At 41.5% G+C, this 14,012-nt stretch overlaps 1 protein-coding gene across 8 annotated transcripts in view; it reads right to left on the bottom strand.

The window, feature by feature from the left end:
• CNOT3 (CCR4-NOT transcription complex subunit 3) overlaps positions 1 to 14,012 on the bottom strand; it is a 58,317-nt gene that overhangs the window by 25,927 nt on the left and 18,378 nt on the right. For 6 of the 8 annotated variants that reach the window (XM_069948587.1, XM_069948586.1, XM_069948585.1 and 3 more), the window contains 5 exons: positions 11,860 to 11,922; positions 7,122 to 7,152; positions 6,944 to 7,010; positions 6,608 to 6,682; positions 436 to 503 (listed from right to left, as the gene is read on the bottom strand). In XM_069948587.1, the coding sequence (XP_069804688.1) occupies positions 436 to 503; positions 6,608 to 6,632 (93 nt within the window). In that variant the 5' untranslated portion in view covers positions 6,633 to 6,682; positions 6,944 to 7,010; positions 7,122 to 7,152; positions 11,860 to 11,922. The remainder of the gene's footprint in view (positions 1 to 435; positions 504 to 6,607; positions 6,683 to 6,943; positions 7,011 to 7,121; positions 7,153 to 11,859; positions 11,923 to 14,012) is intronic. The other 2 variants (XM_069948583.1, XM_069948584.1) reach the window with 1 other exon arrangement.

Here is a 14,012-nt window from a genome sequence, read left to right as displayed (position 1 = left end):
AATACTATTTACTTGACTTAACGGAGGTGAACATTATGCTATTCAAAATATTACACATATAGTAGTACCAGATATGTACATGTTTTACTTTCTGGGCATTAGTGGCTAAAAAAAAATTATTTGTTCACTGTATTTATCATTAGCAACCTTTCATAATAAAGTAAATGTAACTACTTAAAAGGGAAAACTTTAACACACACAGTATTTTTGCTCAGTATTTTACAGCCAAAACTAGGAGTGGATTAAAAACACAGAAATGGCTGCAATCCACTCAATTTCACACGTCAAATCTTTTGGCGGATGCACAGTCTATGGCACAGGCGGAGATGCACACGGGGCGCGAGCAGTGGATTATCCGCCCCTATTCTGTAGTGTGAACCCACCCAAAGGGAGGAAAAATATCAAATGCAGAATAAAGAAAACAAAGACTTTTACCTTTTGCCAAATATCTTCGAACTGCTCCACCCCTTCCGACACCTTTTTCAAACACCGATCAATCTCACCTGAAAGTGGTGCAATACATGAGAGTTTTTTACATGGGTATTGTTTCAGGGTAATTTCATTAGCATTTTTGGCTCATTTACACTGTTTAAGTCCCTACAAAATGTAAAAAATCAGCACCCCACCTCATTCTTTCCATTAAAAGAACAATATATATATTTTTTTTTTTCTTTGTTGTGATAAGGTTTAAAAATAAATTAAAAAAACACAACTGCTCAGAAAATCAACGGTTGCAGTTTTCAATATGTGCTCTTGGGGACAGAAAAGCTACTTTAACCCCTTCATACCTGTACGTCCTGGGGTAGGTGAGTTCAAAGGAGGGGGGGGAATGACACCATGACTCTGAACTGTGCGGGGTCATCTGGCTATTAGCAGGCGCAGCGATGGCCCATGCCCACTAACAGCCACGGTCTCTGGGGTGATGCCTGCTTCTGGCCTGGCCAGGGCTCTGCGCTGTACTGGTGCTGATCCCAGTTTGGCACTCTATTGCTCTGGGCTCCAGCAACCCATAGTAATGGAGCCATAATCTCACTGATCAATGCAGTATATATATATACACTGCACTAATCTCTCTGAGATATCAGAAAAGTTAACAGACAATAGACATCCCTAGGGGGACTTCAAATTATAGCGTAATAAAAAAAAAGTTTTTTCATTAATATAAAACCCCATAAAAGTTTGAATCTCGCCCTTTTCCCATTTTATAACTAATAAAAAAAAAAAAAAAAAAATTGGTATCGCCACATGCGCAATTGCTCAAACTATTAAATGATCCCATTCCTGATTTTGAACAGTAAATGGCATAAGCACAAAAACCTGCTGAAAAATTTGCACATCAAATCTAGAAAAATTGCAACAAAAAGCTAAAGTCGCAAGCAAAATACCAATAGAAAGTACAAATCATGGCACAAAAAAAAATGACACCTCACACAGCCCCATAGACCAAAGGATAAAAGTGTTGTAGGGATGGTAATAGAGCAATTTTAAGAACATTTAGGCTTTTTTTTTAGATTTTAATTTTTTAAAAGCCATCAAATAAAAGTTATATAAGTTGCATATCGTTGTATTTGTACTGACTGTACCACAGGGAGAACAGCATAAACACAGAACTGCCCTAAAATGAAAAAAATGTTTTTTACCAATCACACCGTGCAAATGAAGAAAAATTAAGTGTCATTGCAAAGTATAAATGCAAGTGCTTTTAAACACGAAGAGGATAAAACACACAAAAACTGTCCTGGTCTTTAAAGGGTTGATTAAACCCTTAAAGCGTAACTGTCATATTTTTTTTTTTTAATTGCAGAAATCAGTAGTATAAGCGATTTTAAGAAACTCTGTAATAGGTTTTATCAGCCAAAAAAGCCTCTTTCTGTACTCAAGAAGCAATCTCCCAGCCTCCCCCCCTGACTTCTTATCTGTGCATTATCAGGCAAACACGTCTTCATTACAGAGAAGCCAGTGAAGACTGGTTCTGCTCTCTCCATTGTAAGCCTATGAAGGGGGGAGGGGCTGAGGGAGTTGAGGGAGCAGGAAGAGGTGACATGAAGGTCAGCTGTCTGTAGACTCTCTGGGCACCTAAAACGCTAAATTCAGGTGTCAGAAAGGTCAGTTCTTATCTATGAACTTACTGAGAGAAGATTGCAAGGTGTTGTGCTTTGCAGAAATCCTCCGTGCTCAGTCACTCCTAACAGCCCCTCCCCTCTCCATAGCCACATAATGGAGACAGAAATCCTGCTTCATCTGATGTGAGGGGGGAGGCTGGGAGATTGCTTTTTCAGTACAGAAGGAAACTCTTTTAGTACATAAAATCTATTACAGAGTTTCTTAAAATCGCTTGAACTGTTGATATTTAATGTTTTCAGAAAAATGACCCTGAAATGACAGTTACGCTTTAAGGACCGAACCAATTTCCATTTTTTCGCTTTCGTCTTGTGCTTAAAAGGCCATAGCAGTTGCCTTTTTCTCACCTAGAGACCCGCAGGAGACCTTTTTTTTTGTGCCACTAATTGTACTTTGCAATGACAGGCTTATATTTTGCATAAAGTACGCTGCGAAACCAGAAAAAAATTGGTGAAATTGAAAAAAATAAAATAAAAAAAAAACAACTTTTACCTTTTAATTTGGGGAGGTTTTGTGTTCACGCAGCTTGTTCTAGGGTGAAACTGACTTGTTATGCATGTTCCGCAAGTTGTTATGATTACAACGATATGTAACTTGTGTAACTTTTATTTTATTTGATGGCTTTTAAAAAATTAAAACCTTTTAAAAAGAATATATATGTTCCTTAAAATTGCTCTATTACCATGCTACCATAACTAGAGATGAGCGAACCGGGTTCAGGTTCGAGTCGATCCGAACCCGAACGTTCGGTATTTGATTAGCGGGGGCTGCAGAACTTGGATAAAGCTCTAAGGTTGTCTGGAAAACATGGATACAGCCAATGACTATATCCATGTTTTCCACATAGCCTTAGGGCTTTATCCAACTTCAGCAGCCACCGCTAATCAAATGCCGAACGTTCGGGTTCGGATCGACTCGAGCATGCTCGAGGTTCGCTCATCTCTACTTATAACGCTTTTATCCTTTAGTCTATGGCAGTGCTTCTCAACATGTGAGGCGGGCCTCAACAGTGAGACGCCCCCTAGTTGTAGGTGAGGCCCAGCTGAGGAGCCAGTTTTCACAAAGTGAATATGATCTTCACAGTCCTTTTGCGGTTTGCAAAAATCTCAATTTTAGCAACATTATGTTACTTTTTGCACTTGCATTTCGTACCTGCTTTATTAGTATATAGAGCTTAGGAGATGGGTGAAAGTTGGCCTAGCATAATCCGCTTTTAAATGGACTTTCACCACATGTAGTGAGGCCCATGCACCCTCTTGGTCAGTCTGGTGAGGCCCAGGCATTGCCTTGGTCTGTTGGGTGAGGCTCCAGTAGAAAAAGTTTGAGAAGCACTGGTTTATGGGGCTGTGTGAGGTGTAACTTTGTGCACCATGATGTGTTCTTTCTATCGATACCTTGATTGCGCCTATGCAACTTTTTGATTACTTTTTATTAAAATTTTTCTGGATGTGATGCAAGCAAAAATGTGCAATTTTGCACTTTGGAATTTTTTTGCGCTTACGCCAAATTAATAGTTCGGGTGATTACACACGCAGTGATACCAAACATGTTTATTTATTTATCTATTTTTATTTATAAAATAAGGAAAGGGGGGTGATTCAAACTTTTATTGGAGAGGGGATTTTTTATTAATAAAAATAAACTTTTTTTTTTTTTACTACACACAGGGGGCAGTAAGTCTATAACAGGTCGATAACACAATAAAATCAATGTGAAACCCTTGGCTAAGGCTGGCGTCAGGTGAGCATATCTCGGATGTGTATGCATATCCTTATTATATAGGCAAGTCCTGGCCTGACTGCGGGTCTGATGACCCCTGCAGTCAGGCCAGGACTTGTGCTCATTATAAGGATGTGTATACACATCCAAAATACACTCCTGTGAAGCTGATCTAAGGCTACATTCATACGTTCTGTAGTTTTGTGCATAAATTGTGACCCAAATTTAGGCCCATTGATTTCAATTGGGCTTTTCACACTGTCTGTATATTTACATGCAAAAACTGCATCCGCAACAATTACTCACAAGCTCTAATACGGACCGTAGTTGCAGCATAGATTGTCCCATAGAAGTCTATGGAAGCGTCCATACTTTTTGAGGACCATAATCAATTTAAAGCATTCCTACTTACTTAAAGGACAACTCCCATGAAAAACTTTTTCCCAGTAATTGAAGCACATTACAAAGTTATATAACTCTGTAATATACTTCAATCACCTGTCTGTCCTCCTTCCCTGTCTTTTCCCCCCTCAACCCCCACCAGGAAGTGTAAGAAACTCCTTCATACCTAATTACTGTCGTCACCAGGCTGCTCTCTCAGCTCCTTCTAGTGACGATGAGTCATCAGCAGGAGGGCTGCTCTAGCTCCTGTCACACCAGCCTCCCCCTCCCCTGCCTGGTCAGGTGACTCTGCTTTCTCAGCTCCCATTGGCTGAGCAACTGTAAGCCATCTGTCATTCTGCAACTCAATAATGACTCGTGACTGACTCCCGTCACATAACCAGCTACAGGACCCCCTCCCCATACTCCCTCCTGCTGCCGAGTGGACTCAGTGAGTGAGTGAGTGATGTCACTTGCTTATCTTTCTCCTCACTCCCGGCATGTCAGTCTTATCTCTCCCCTGCTGCCCTGACCTAATCCTGCAGAATGTACACTACAGTGAGGTGACAGTGTGTGTGTGCAGCTTCAGTGTGTGCATATAGCAGCCTGACTGAAGAGAGCCAGAGAGGGGGTCATGTTTAGTGTATGATGGGAGTTGTAGTGAATGGAGGGGCAGGCACTTGCAGTGTAACAGCAGGGGGCTGGCTTGTCACAGCAGCCAAAGTGCATCATGGGAAGCTGAAACCAGGAAGCAAGGAAGAAATGAAGAACAAGACTAGAAATCAGAAGGTACACAGACGGTGGGAAATTCAAACAGTGACAGCTCAGGAGGGATGATAAGTATAAAAGCTAGGTTTCTGATTGGTTTTTGGTTTTTTTCCTTAGCGCGGGAGTTGTCCTTTAACTATCACCTTCCCCTTTTTTGTTGATGTAATATAGATCCATTATGGATGATTTTTTTTGCAGATTGCAAACAAAGATTGTGGATGATTGCAGCCATCATATACACCCCTGAAAAACTACTGAATGTATGAATGCAGCCTAAGGCTATGTTCGCACAACATAATTTTTATGAAAAGAACGGCGGTTGTTTTAAATTAAAACAATGGCCATTCTTTTTATAGTGAAATGGGTTGCACTGAAGTCAATGCAAACAATGGCTGTTGTTCACACAATGTATTGAACAATGACTGTTGAAATAATTGACATGTCAATTATTTCCGGCCGTTGTGTATTGATTTAAAGAGGACCAGTCACCCCCGATGCCGGGGTGACAGGCTCCCGACCCACCGCTAGAGCCCCTCATACTTACTTGATCACGTCGGGTCCCGCTTCTTCGGCCGGTCCCGGGACCGAGATATCCCCGGGGAAAACCCGGCGCGCGTGCCGCTGAGATGAATGGAGCGTCAGATTCACCATTCATTCTCTATGAGCGTCGGACTCATCTCAGCGGCGCCCGCGATCAAGTATGTATGAGGGGCTCTAGCAGGGGGTCGGGAGCCTGTCACCCCGGCACCGGGGGTGACAGGCCCTCTTTAAATTCAATTTTCAATGCAACAACGGCCGTTGTTTGAGACGCAATACAACGGCCATTGTTTTTGAGTGACAAACAGTGGCTGTTGTCTGTACGTTGCGTGAACATCGCCTAAGAGTGAGTTCCCAAGTAATGACTGAAAACCATCAAGAAACTACAGTGGTGCCTTGAATTACGAGCATAATTCGTTCCGGGGCTGTGCTTGTAATCCAAATCCACTCTTACTACAAAGCAAATTTTCCCATGAGAAATCATAGACAATTGGTTCCACACACCAAAAATAATGATTTATTATTCTGAACAACATGTAAAACAAATGAAACTTTCAGAAACAGCAGAATATGTGATACTATAAGTTGCTGTACAGTAATGGAGAGGATGGGAAACACAAGGGCTGACAGAGACTGCAGGGAGCATGAAGGAATGAGCGGGGAATATGTGGGCACATACATGCAGCACTCTGCCTGGGGAGAGAGGGGTTACAGCTATGAAGAGATTACCTCCACAGTCCTGTCCCCTGATGTAAGCGCCAGCCTGATTTTGAGCTGCTATGATTTGGAAGGTGAGGAAGACTTCCTGGGTCAGAGTACAGTGCTGTAGACCACACTATGCAGATCATGCCCCTCCCCCACACCCCCTCCCACCCAGTACAGGGAGCTCTTAAACCAAAGCAATGCTCTTAAACCAAGTCACAATTTTGAAAAACTGTGAGCTCTTAAACTAAAAACGCTCTTAATCCAAGTTGCTCTTAAACCAAGGTACCACTGTAATTGTAACAGCTAATGCGTAATAAAAGCCATGCGTCCATTATCTGCCACACTTCTGGTAAAGTTGTGAAACAAAGTGACTTACCCTGTAGTTTTCTCTTATCCGCCATGTTTCCTTCACTAGAGATGGGTTTTCTTCATACTTTATAAAGGCAGGATGCTGTGAAGTAGAAGATAAAGCTTTTTAGAGAATATTCCTAAGCTTACAGGTATTGAATGGACTTTATATGCAATAATAAATGTTCAAAATACTTTCAATACTTTTTATGCTGAGAATTTATAGGACAGAAATTGTAAGCCTGTTCATTTTAACATGTACAGCAGGGCAGTAATTCTACTCTATTAAAAAATGATTAATTTTGCATATCAATGAAAAGTCCCAATGTGAACACTGGCTTGTTCTTGGCTTCCCTGCTTTTACCTTTCCACTTGCTCAGCAGAAGCCGAGTGACTTGATCACACAGACCTGAGAGATACTCGATGATAGCCTAACAAAAAGAGAGAGACAGGGATGCTACTTAGCGTTCCTTTCATAATAACTGGATACTCTTCATTGTGCATGGACTAAAGAGTAGGAACACCTGCTAAAATATACCTACCTACTTGGCAGGCAGGATCCTACACTTGAAGCTGCAAGCAAGAGAAAACAGCTATCAGCTGAGGTCATTACTGGTTACTTATGGTGCAATTACACACACAGATTTATCTGACAGATTTTTTGAAAGCCAAAATCAGGAATGGATTTGAAAGGAAGAGAAATCTCAATGTTTCCTTTATTACCTGTACTCTGTTTATACTCTGTTCCTGGTTTTGGCTTCAAAAATCTGTCAGATAAATCTTTCTGTGTAAACGCACCCTCAGTTTCTGGCAAAGTACTGGTAATTATACTATTGCCATAGAAGAGAGGTAGGTTCCATTTACACAAAGATTATCTGACAGATTATCTGCCAAAGATCTGAAGCCAAAGCCAGGAATGGATTTGAAAAGAGGAAACATCTCAGGCTTTCCTTTATGACCTGATCTCTGTTTATAGTCTGTTCCTGGCTTTGGCTTCAAATCTTTGGCAGATAATCTTTCTGTGTAAATAGACCCTTATGTAAACCTATCAGGGAACCTAATTAAACATTGTGTAAAGAATAAAAAAATAAAAATAAATAAATAAAATGCAAATATATCATATTAGATTGTTGTTTGTTTTATTTTAACAGTGCAGTTTTTGATGTGGCTTTTCAAGGGGAAAATATAAATAAATATATATATATATTATATTTTTTATATATATGCTCTTCTCAATTCTATGTTGGTTCTGGTCTAAAAATGCATAAAACGACTTGGTGTGACCTAGGTCTATAACCAGATACACTACACTTTTTTTTTTCTGAGACAAAGCCAGGAGCAGATACAAAGAGGAGGTACAAGGCTACATTCACTTGTTCCGTAAGTTGGTCTACAATTATGGACAAACTTAGGGCCTATTGATCTCATTTGGGCTGTTTTCACTGTCCGTAGTTTTACGGATCTGTAATCAGTGCTACAAAAATTACTGACACACCCTAATACTGGCTGTAAAGGCCGTATTACACGTACCAATTATCGTTCAAAGATTTACTATAACTAGCAATTTTTTAGCAAATGATTCTGTGGTTATTACATTCACTGATTACTGTTATGAACAATCATTTATAGAGTATGTTCACACATACCGGATCTGCAGCGGATTTTTCGCTGCGTATTCACAGCAAGATCCGCTGCAGACCCCGGCCCAGTAAACCCTATGGGCAGACAAACTCACAGCAGGATGCGCATCCCACTGTGAGTTTGTCCGCAGCCGCAATGTTAACCACCCGGCCACCTAGTCTCCGCTCTTACTTGCTTCGGGGTTTCTCGGCACGTCCTGTTCAGCCAATCAGTGCACCAGCCCGCCGCAGTGCACTGATTGGCTGAGTGGGATGTGAAGACACCGGGAGCCCCAAAGCAAGCCGGAGTGGGGACCAGGCGAAGTATAGGCTCCGGCGGCCGGGGGGGTTAACGGGGCGAGTTTGTCTGCCCATAGGGTTTACTGGGCAGGGATCCGCAGTGGAGCTTGCTGTGAATACGCAGTGAGAAATCTGCTGCAGATCCGTTGTGTGAACGTACCCTCACGTCGTTATATGGACGTTAATCGTTCCTGCAGGACAGCCCACACAACATGTTTAATCGGCAAACAACTTATTGCATGAACAAATATGCGAACGACCGGCCAACTACCAATGATAACTTTTCAACATGTTGAAAGACCAAAATGAACGATTTTTTATTCGTCATTTCGTCGTTGGGTGTAATTATGATCATTCATTTCGATCGTTTTAGCGAATTTTTAAACTATAAATCGTTCCATGTAATAAGGCCTTAATGGCAGCACGAATTAACCTAAAGAAGTCTATGGGGGTGCCATAATTTGTAGATGTTTTGAAAGAAACATCTAACGTCCAATAAAATTATGGATCACCTTATGGATCCGCAAAAATATGGATTGTGGATACACTATGGACAATTGTTTTGCAGATCACGGACAATGATTGCGGTCCTGAAAAACTACTTGAACAGGTGAATGTAGCCTGAGGCTATGTTCACACTTCAGGAACATATCAGGGGGAAATGCGGCTGTCTTATAAAATAGACGTCCGCTAATAAAGAACATGATCTTTATTATCGGCCATCTATTAAATGAGATGGCCGCGCTCCCCTGATATATTCCCAAAAGGGAACATAGCCTCAGACTTATACTTCATGTCTCGGTTTTATCTAAAAACAATGCTGAACATACAGTCATGTGAAAGTGTTCAATCACACGTCGAGTTTTGTGGCTTCTTTTGGCTAAGTAACAGTTATGAAGCATTTTGTTTCATAGAATTTTTGGATTTGTTATGTTTTATTCCAAGCACAATGTCCTATGGTTACTGTGTTTAGAGGCATTTTGCTCCTGTACATAAAAAAAATACTGTTTAAAGAGAATCCGTAACTAGGTTTATGGTGCTTTAATTGGGGGCAGCATACACTAGTGACAGAAATGCCCAACAGATCGGTGCATTATATACATAATTTTAACATTCTCCTAATATACAGGAGAATAGGATTCTTGCCACACCCCTCCTCCGTCCTCCAGCTGCTGATTGACAGCTGTCTGCCTTTACACAGCATGGATAGATAACTGCCAATCAGCAGCTGGTGGGCGGAGTTTTCTGCTTCTCATGAATATTCAGGACTACTGGGCTCATGCACATAATGGAGAGGACTACTTATTGTCCATGTTATTCAGGAAGATATCTCTGAATCAGCTGAACAGAACAATGTAGGTGATACATCACTCTGCTCATCTTCTCTGTCACTATTTTATGCTACCCTGAGACAGGAGTCTCTTTAAAGATGCATCAGAACATTTACTATTGCAAATATGCCAGTTTTGTGGTGTAATTTGAGCCAAAAAAAGGCATGCCATGAACCACATTTATTATCCCTTGACAAGGGGACATGGTTTGGCAAGAAAAGAGGCTTGGCTTCAATACAACATAGTTTACGAACTAATAGGTGGTCTAAACATAGGCTAGACAGGCTGAACTATGTATCAAATAAGTTGGCCACAAAAACAGTGAACAAAGCAGCCAAAAAAAAAAAAAAAATTATAGAAGCTTCTTGTGATTTTAATTTTTTATTTTAAAAGTGTACTTTATGTCAATGTATTTCACAACTTGCAACCCAAAAATCCATTAGGAAACCTTCTCCCCTCTGCTACAACAGTGCAGTCATGCTCTGACCTGTACTAGAGAAAGGACATTCTCTCTCTATGCGAGTGACCAATTAAAAGTAGGGGCACACTTATGAAGCTGCAAACCTTGCATTTCCTGGCGCAGATGGGCCAGGTTCAAAGAAATATATTTGCACACACTTGTTTTGTGAAGACACCTGCCGAATTTAATATTTTTCTGATAGAAAAATGTTTAAGAAACCAGCTCGGGGCTGGCTCACAATGGATGTAACAGCATTGTTTAGAGACATAAGAGTTTAGGGTAGGAGGGAGCCGAGAGGGCCACGTCAAGCTAGAAAACAGCACTGTAGCAGGCGAGTAGTGCCTACCACAGTGTCAGTGGTGCAGTCATACCATCTTTATAAGGCACATGAGATTACTAATTGTAGAAAGTAACCACAGGAGTCATGGCACCATTGGCAACCCAGTGCTGGCACCATTGCTCAGTACATGATGCCGAGATCAGTCAATGGCTGCAGAGACCATGAGGAATTGTGGAGTATGTTGTTGTTTCTTATTAGTAACATGTATACCCTTTTCCAGAAACTGGAGAATCCATTTAGTTTAGTGTCAGAAGAAGCAGCAGGACAGACAGCTAGGTAATAGAGTAAAAACCCCTCTGTGGCAACAGAATGGTAGAAAACTTGTAATGACGAATGTTTAGACAGTTAGGTAAATAGTGGCAGTCATTTAGAAAATCCTTTGACATGTCAAAAGTTTTGATCTCTGGGGGTCCCCCCAGCAATCAGGAGAATAAGCAGGGAGAAGCATGGTAGCACACTTCATTTCCCTGTTGCCAACCATCCTCTCCATCCAGTGGCCCCATAGACTTAGAATGGAGCTATCTGGATGGAGACTGCTGAGAATAAATTGCACCATCTCCCAGCGTGCTTTCCTGATCTTTGAGACCCCAACTGAACAAAACTCCTGACAAGTCCCTTTGACATGTGACAAAAGTGTTCTTAAAAAAAAAAAAAAAAAAAAAAAAAGCAGGGAAAGAAAGAATAAAATATATACGAAGATGATCAGTGCATGTGTCTATAGATTCTATGAACTAATGGGATTCTAGGAGACTCTAGCTAGGGCTATGTAACTTTAGTAAAAAAAAAAATCCTCTTAGAACCGTACAAAGGGGTTACATGTTTACCACTGCTAAATACAGAAAAACACCTACAGGGCCCAGTATTTGACATCTATAGTGCCCCATTCATTGTGGAGAGGTGGATGCCCATGCTCGATTGCTGGTATAGTCAATAGGAAATGCTGTTTATGGTCAAGGCAATACTTGTAGATATGCAAAAAAAAGAATTTTATGTCAGTTCCCTACAAAGATACCCATAATAATGTAACCAAAATACATGAATATTTTACTTTACCTAGTAGCCTATGACTTACTAAACTACTATGAGCAGGAGTGGCAAACTGTGGCCTTTGCAAATCAACATTGAAGTGAAATCTGGATCTACTGTCACTAGATCCTAAGTAGTTTTAGTGATTTCCCTGTTATTCTTCAGACTAGACAGATAATGTATGAAATCGTTCCATGCACTTACCGTTTGCTGTGATTCTCGGCTCACGGACAGCAGTTCTCCTAAGTGCATTGGTACACCACCTGCCTACAGAAAGAAATGACATCATTAGATCACAATTATAAATCAGCATATATTGTACAAAGAGGTTCTAAGCCAAGCAATGCTGTACAGCCATAACACAAGAGACACACGGTATAATTACAGACCCTCATCATATTGGGCATTTTCCAGTTTTCTGATTGTAGCTAGCAATGTATATAATGGAAGTTTCCGTCCTCGTTGCCATGGGTACAGCCATGAATATCATATAAATGCAAGTACAATTTCTGCAATAAATATAATACATAATATTTTTAAGTTTAAGATTTGCAAACTCTGCTAAAGAGGGTGCATATAAAACCTCTTGATACAGACATCCACTAATGAGCTGGAAAATGACCAAACAGAGATAATTTCTAGGACAACAGTTATAAATGCAATTGTATAGAAGTTTAGAGACAACTTCAGTGACTGAACATTTGTGTTTTAAAGGGGGATTCTGCTCACTTTAAACATTTATTATGTTGCTGCCCTGGCAACATGCTATTGTCACCACTAATTACTCCCCTGGTGTCCTGCGTCATCTTTCCTACTGAATGTTCTGGCCCCCCTTCCGAGACAGACTTGTCTGTCAGTGGCAGTCTGTTTAAGATTGGCTAAGAGGCTGTCACTGTCCATCTCAGAAGTGGACCCAAAGAGGACTTAGGAGGACACCAGGGGAGCAAGTTATGCACTATATATTAAAAGTTTAAAATGAGTGGAATACCCCTTTAAGGCTTGCTTGAGATTGTTAAAGCTGCAGCACACTCATGGGGTATTATGTGTTCCAATATTACTGCAGGTTTCAGCGTTTATAACGCATGAGACATGTGCAGGTTTTCCTGCATATTTCCGTTGCCTTAGGCTAGGTTCAAACTGCGTTATTTATGCATTTCATGTATACGTTAAAAAAAAAAAAAAAACAGATGCAAAAACAGATACAGCAGCATCATAAAAAATGGTGTTGACCGCGTTTTTCTGTACATTAGAATTATGAGTGCCGAAATGGAAACTGTAATGGATGGAAGAATGCAGTGTGAAATTAGCCTTATTAAAAAAAAATTATATTAATAAATACAAAATCAATAATAAATCACAGAAGGAGCCACCATGTGAGCTCTTGGTCAGTACAGATGGCTGAGAGGGTTCAGGTGCCCCCTGGATACAACCCAGGGGAATGCTCAGTGACCTTTGCCTGATAATCAGCACAATATTATATGTAAAACCACACAAATCTCCATGCAAATCTAAAGGCTATGGACACCTTTACACTGATCTCACACATGTATTTACATGTGAGAAACACACTAGTCTGACTATTTCACCCAAAAGATAAAACACAGCCAACTGCACATACTTAAAAAAGGAGGTGTGAAAACAGCACAGGTTTTACATTAAAGGGAACCAATCACCCAGAAAATCAATGTAAAGACAAGGATATGTGCTGATAGATCACCCAGCACACTTCCCAAATATGCCCCTGTAACCTCTGTGCCCCCCTCAATGAGACAGTAATCTTACTTTCTTCTTGTCACGCGCTGTATGTAAATTTTTGCTAAGTAGTCCTGGTGGGCGTATGTAGTCCTGGTGGGCGTATGCAGTCACGGTCCGGGGGCGTATCTAGTCACGGTCTGGGGGCGTATGTAGTCACGGTCTGGGGCTGTAATCACGCCCAGAGGGGCGTGATTCGGAGGCTTGCGGTCCAGTGACGTCATCCGGCGGCTTGCGTTCCGCGTCGCGGCCGCGCTGACGTGTTCGGGAACCTGCGCATGCGCAGTACGTCAGCGTCGTCTCCCGCCGTACTGCGCATGCGCGGGTTCCCGAACACGTCGGCGCGGCCGCGACGCGGAACGCAAGCCGCCGGATGACGTCACTGGACCGCAAGCCTCCGAATCACGCCCCTCTGGGCGTGATTACAGCCCCGGACCGTGACTAGATACTCCCCAGGACCGTGACTACATACGCCCACCAGGACTACATACGCCCACCAGGACTACTTAGCAAAAATTTACATACAGCGCGTGACCTGAACAAAGTAAGATTACTGTCTAATTGAGGGGGGCACAGAGGTTACAGGGGCATATTTGGGAAGTGTG

This window comes from Dendropsophus ebraccatus, chromosome 12 (genome assembly GCF_027789765.1).
Source record: "Dendropsophus ebraccatus isolate aDenEbr1 chromosome 12, aDenEbr1.pat, whole genome shotgun sequence".
NCBI classification, from domain to species: Eukaryota; Metazoa; Chordata; class Amphibia; order Anura; family Hylidae; genus Dendropsophus; species Dendropsophus ebraccatus.
The sequence above is the reverse complement of the archived record's forward strand: the minus strand, read 5'-3'. Positions and strand labels throughout refer to the sequence as shown.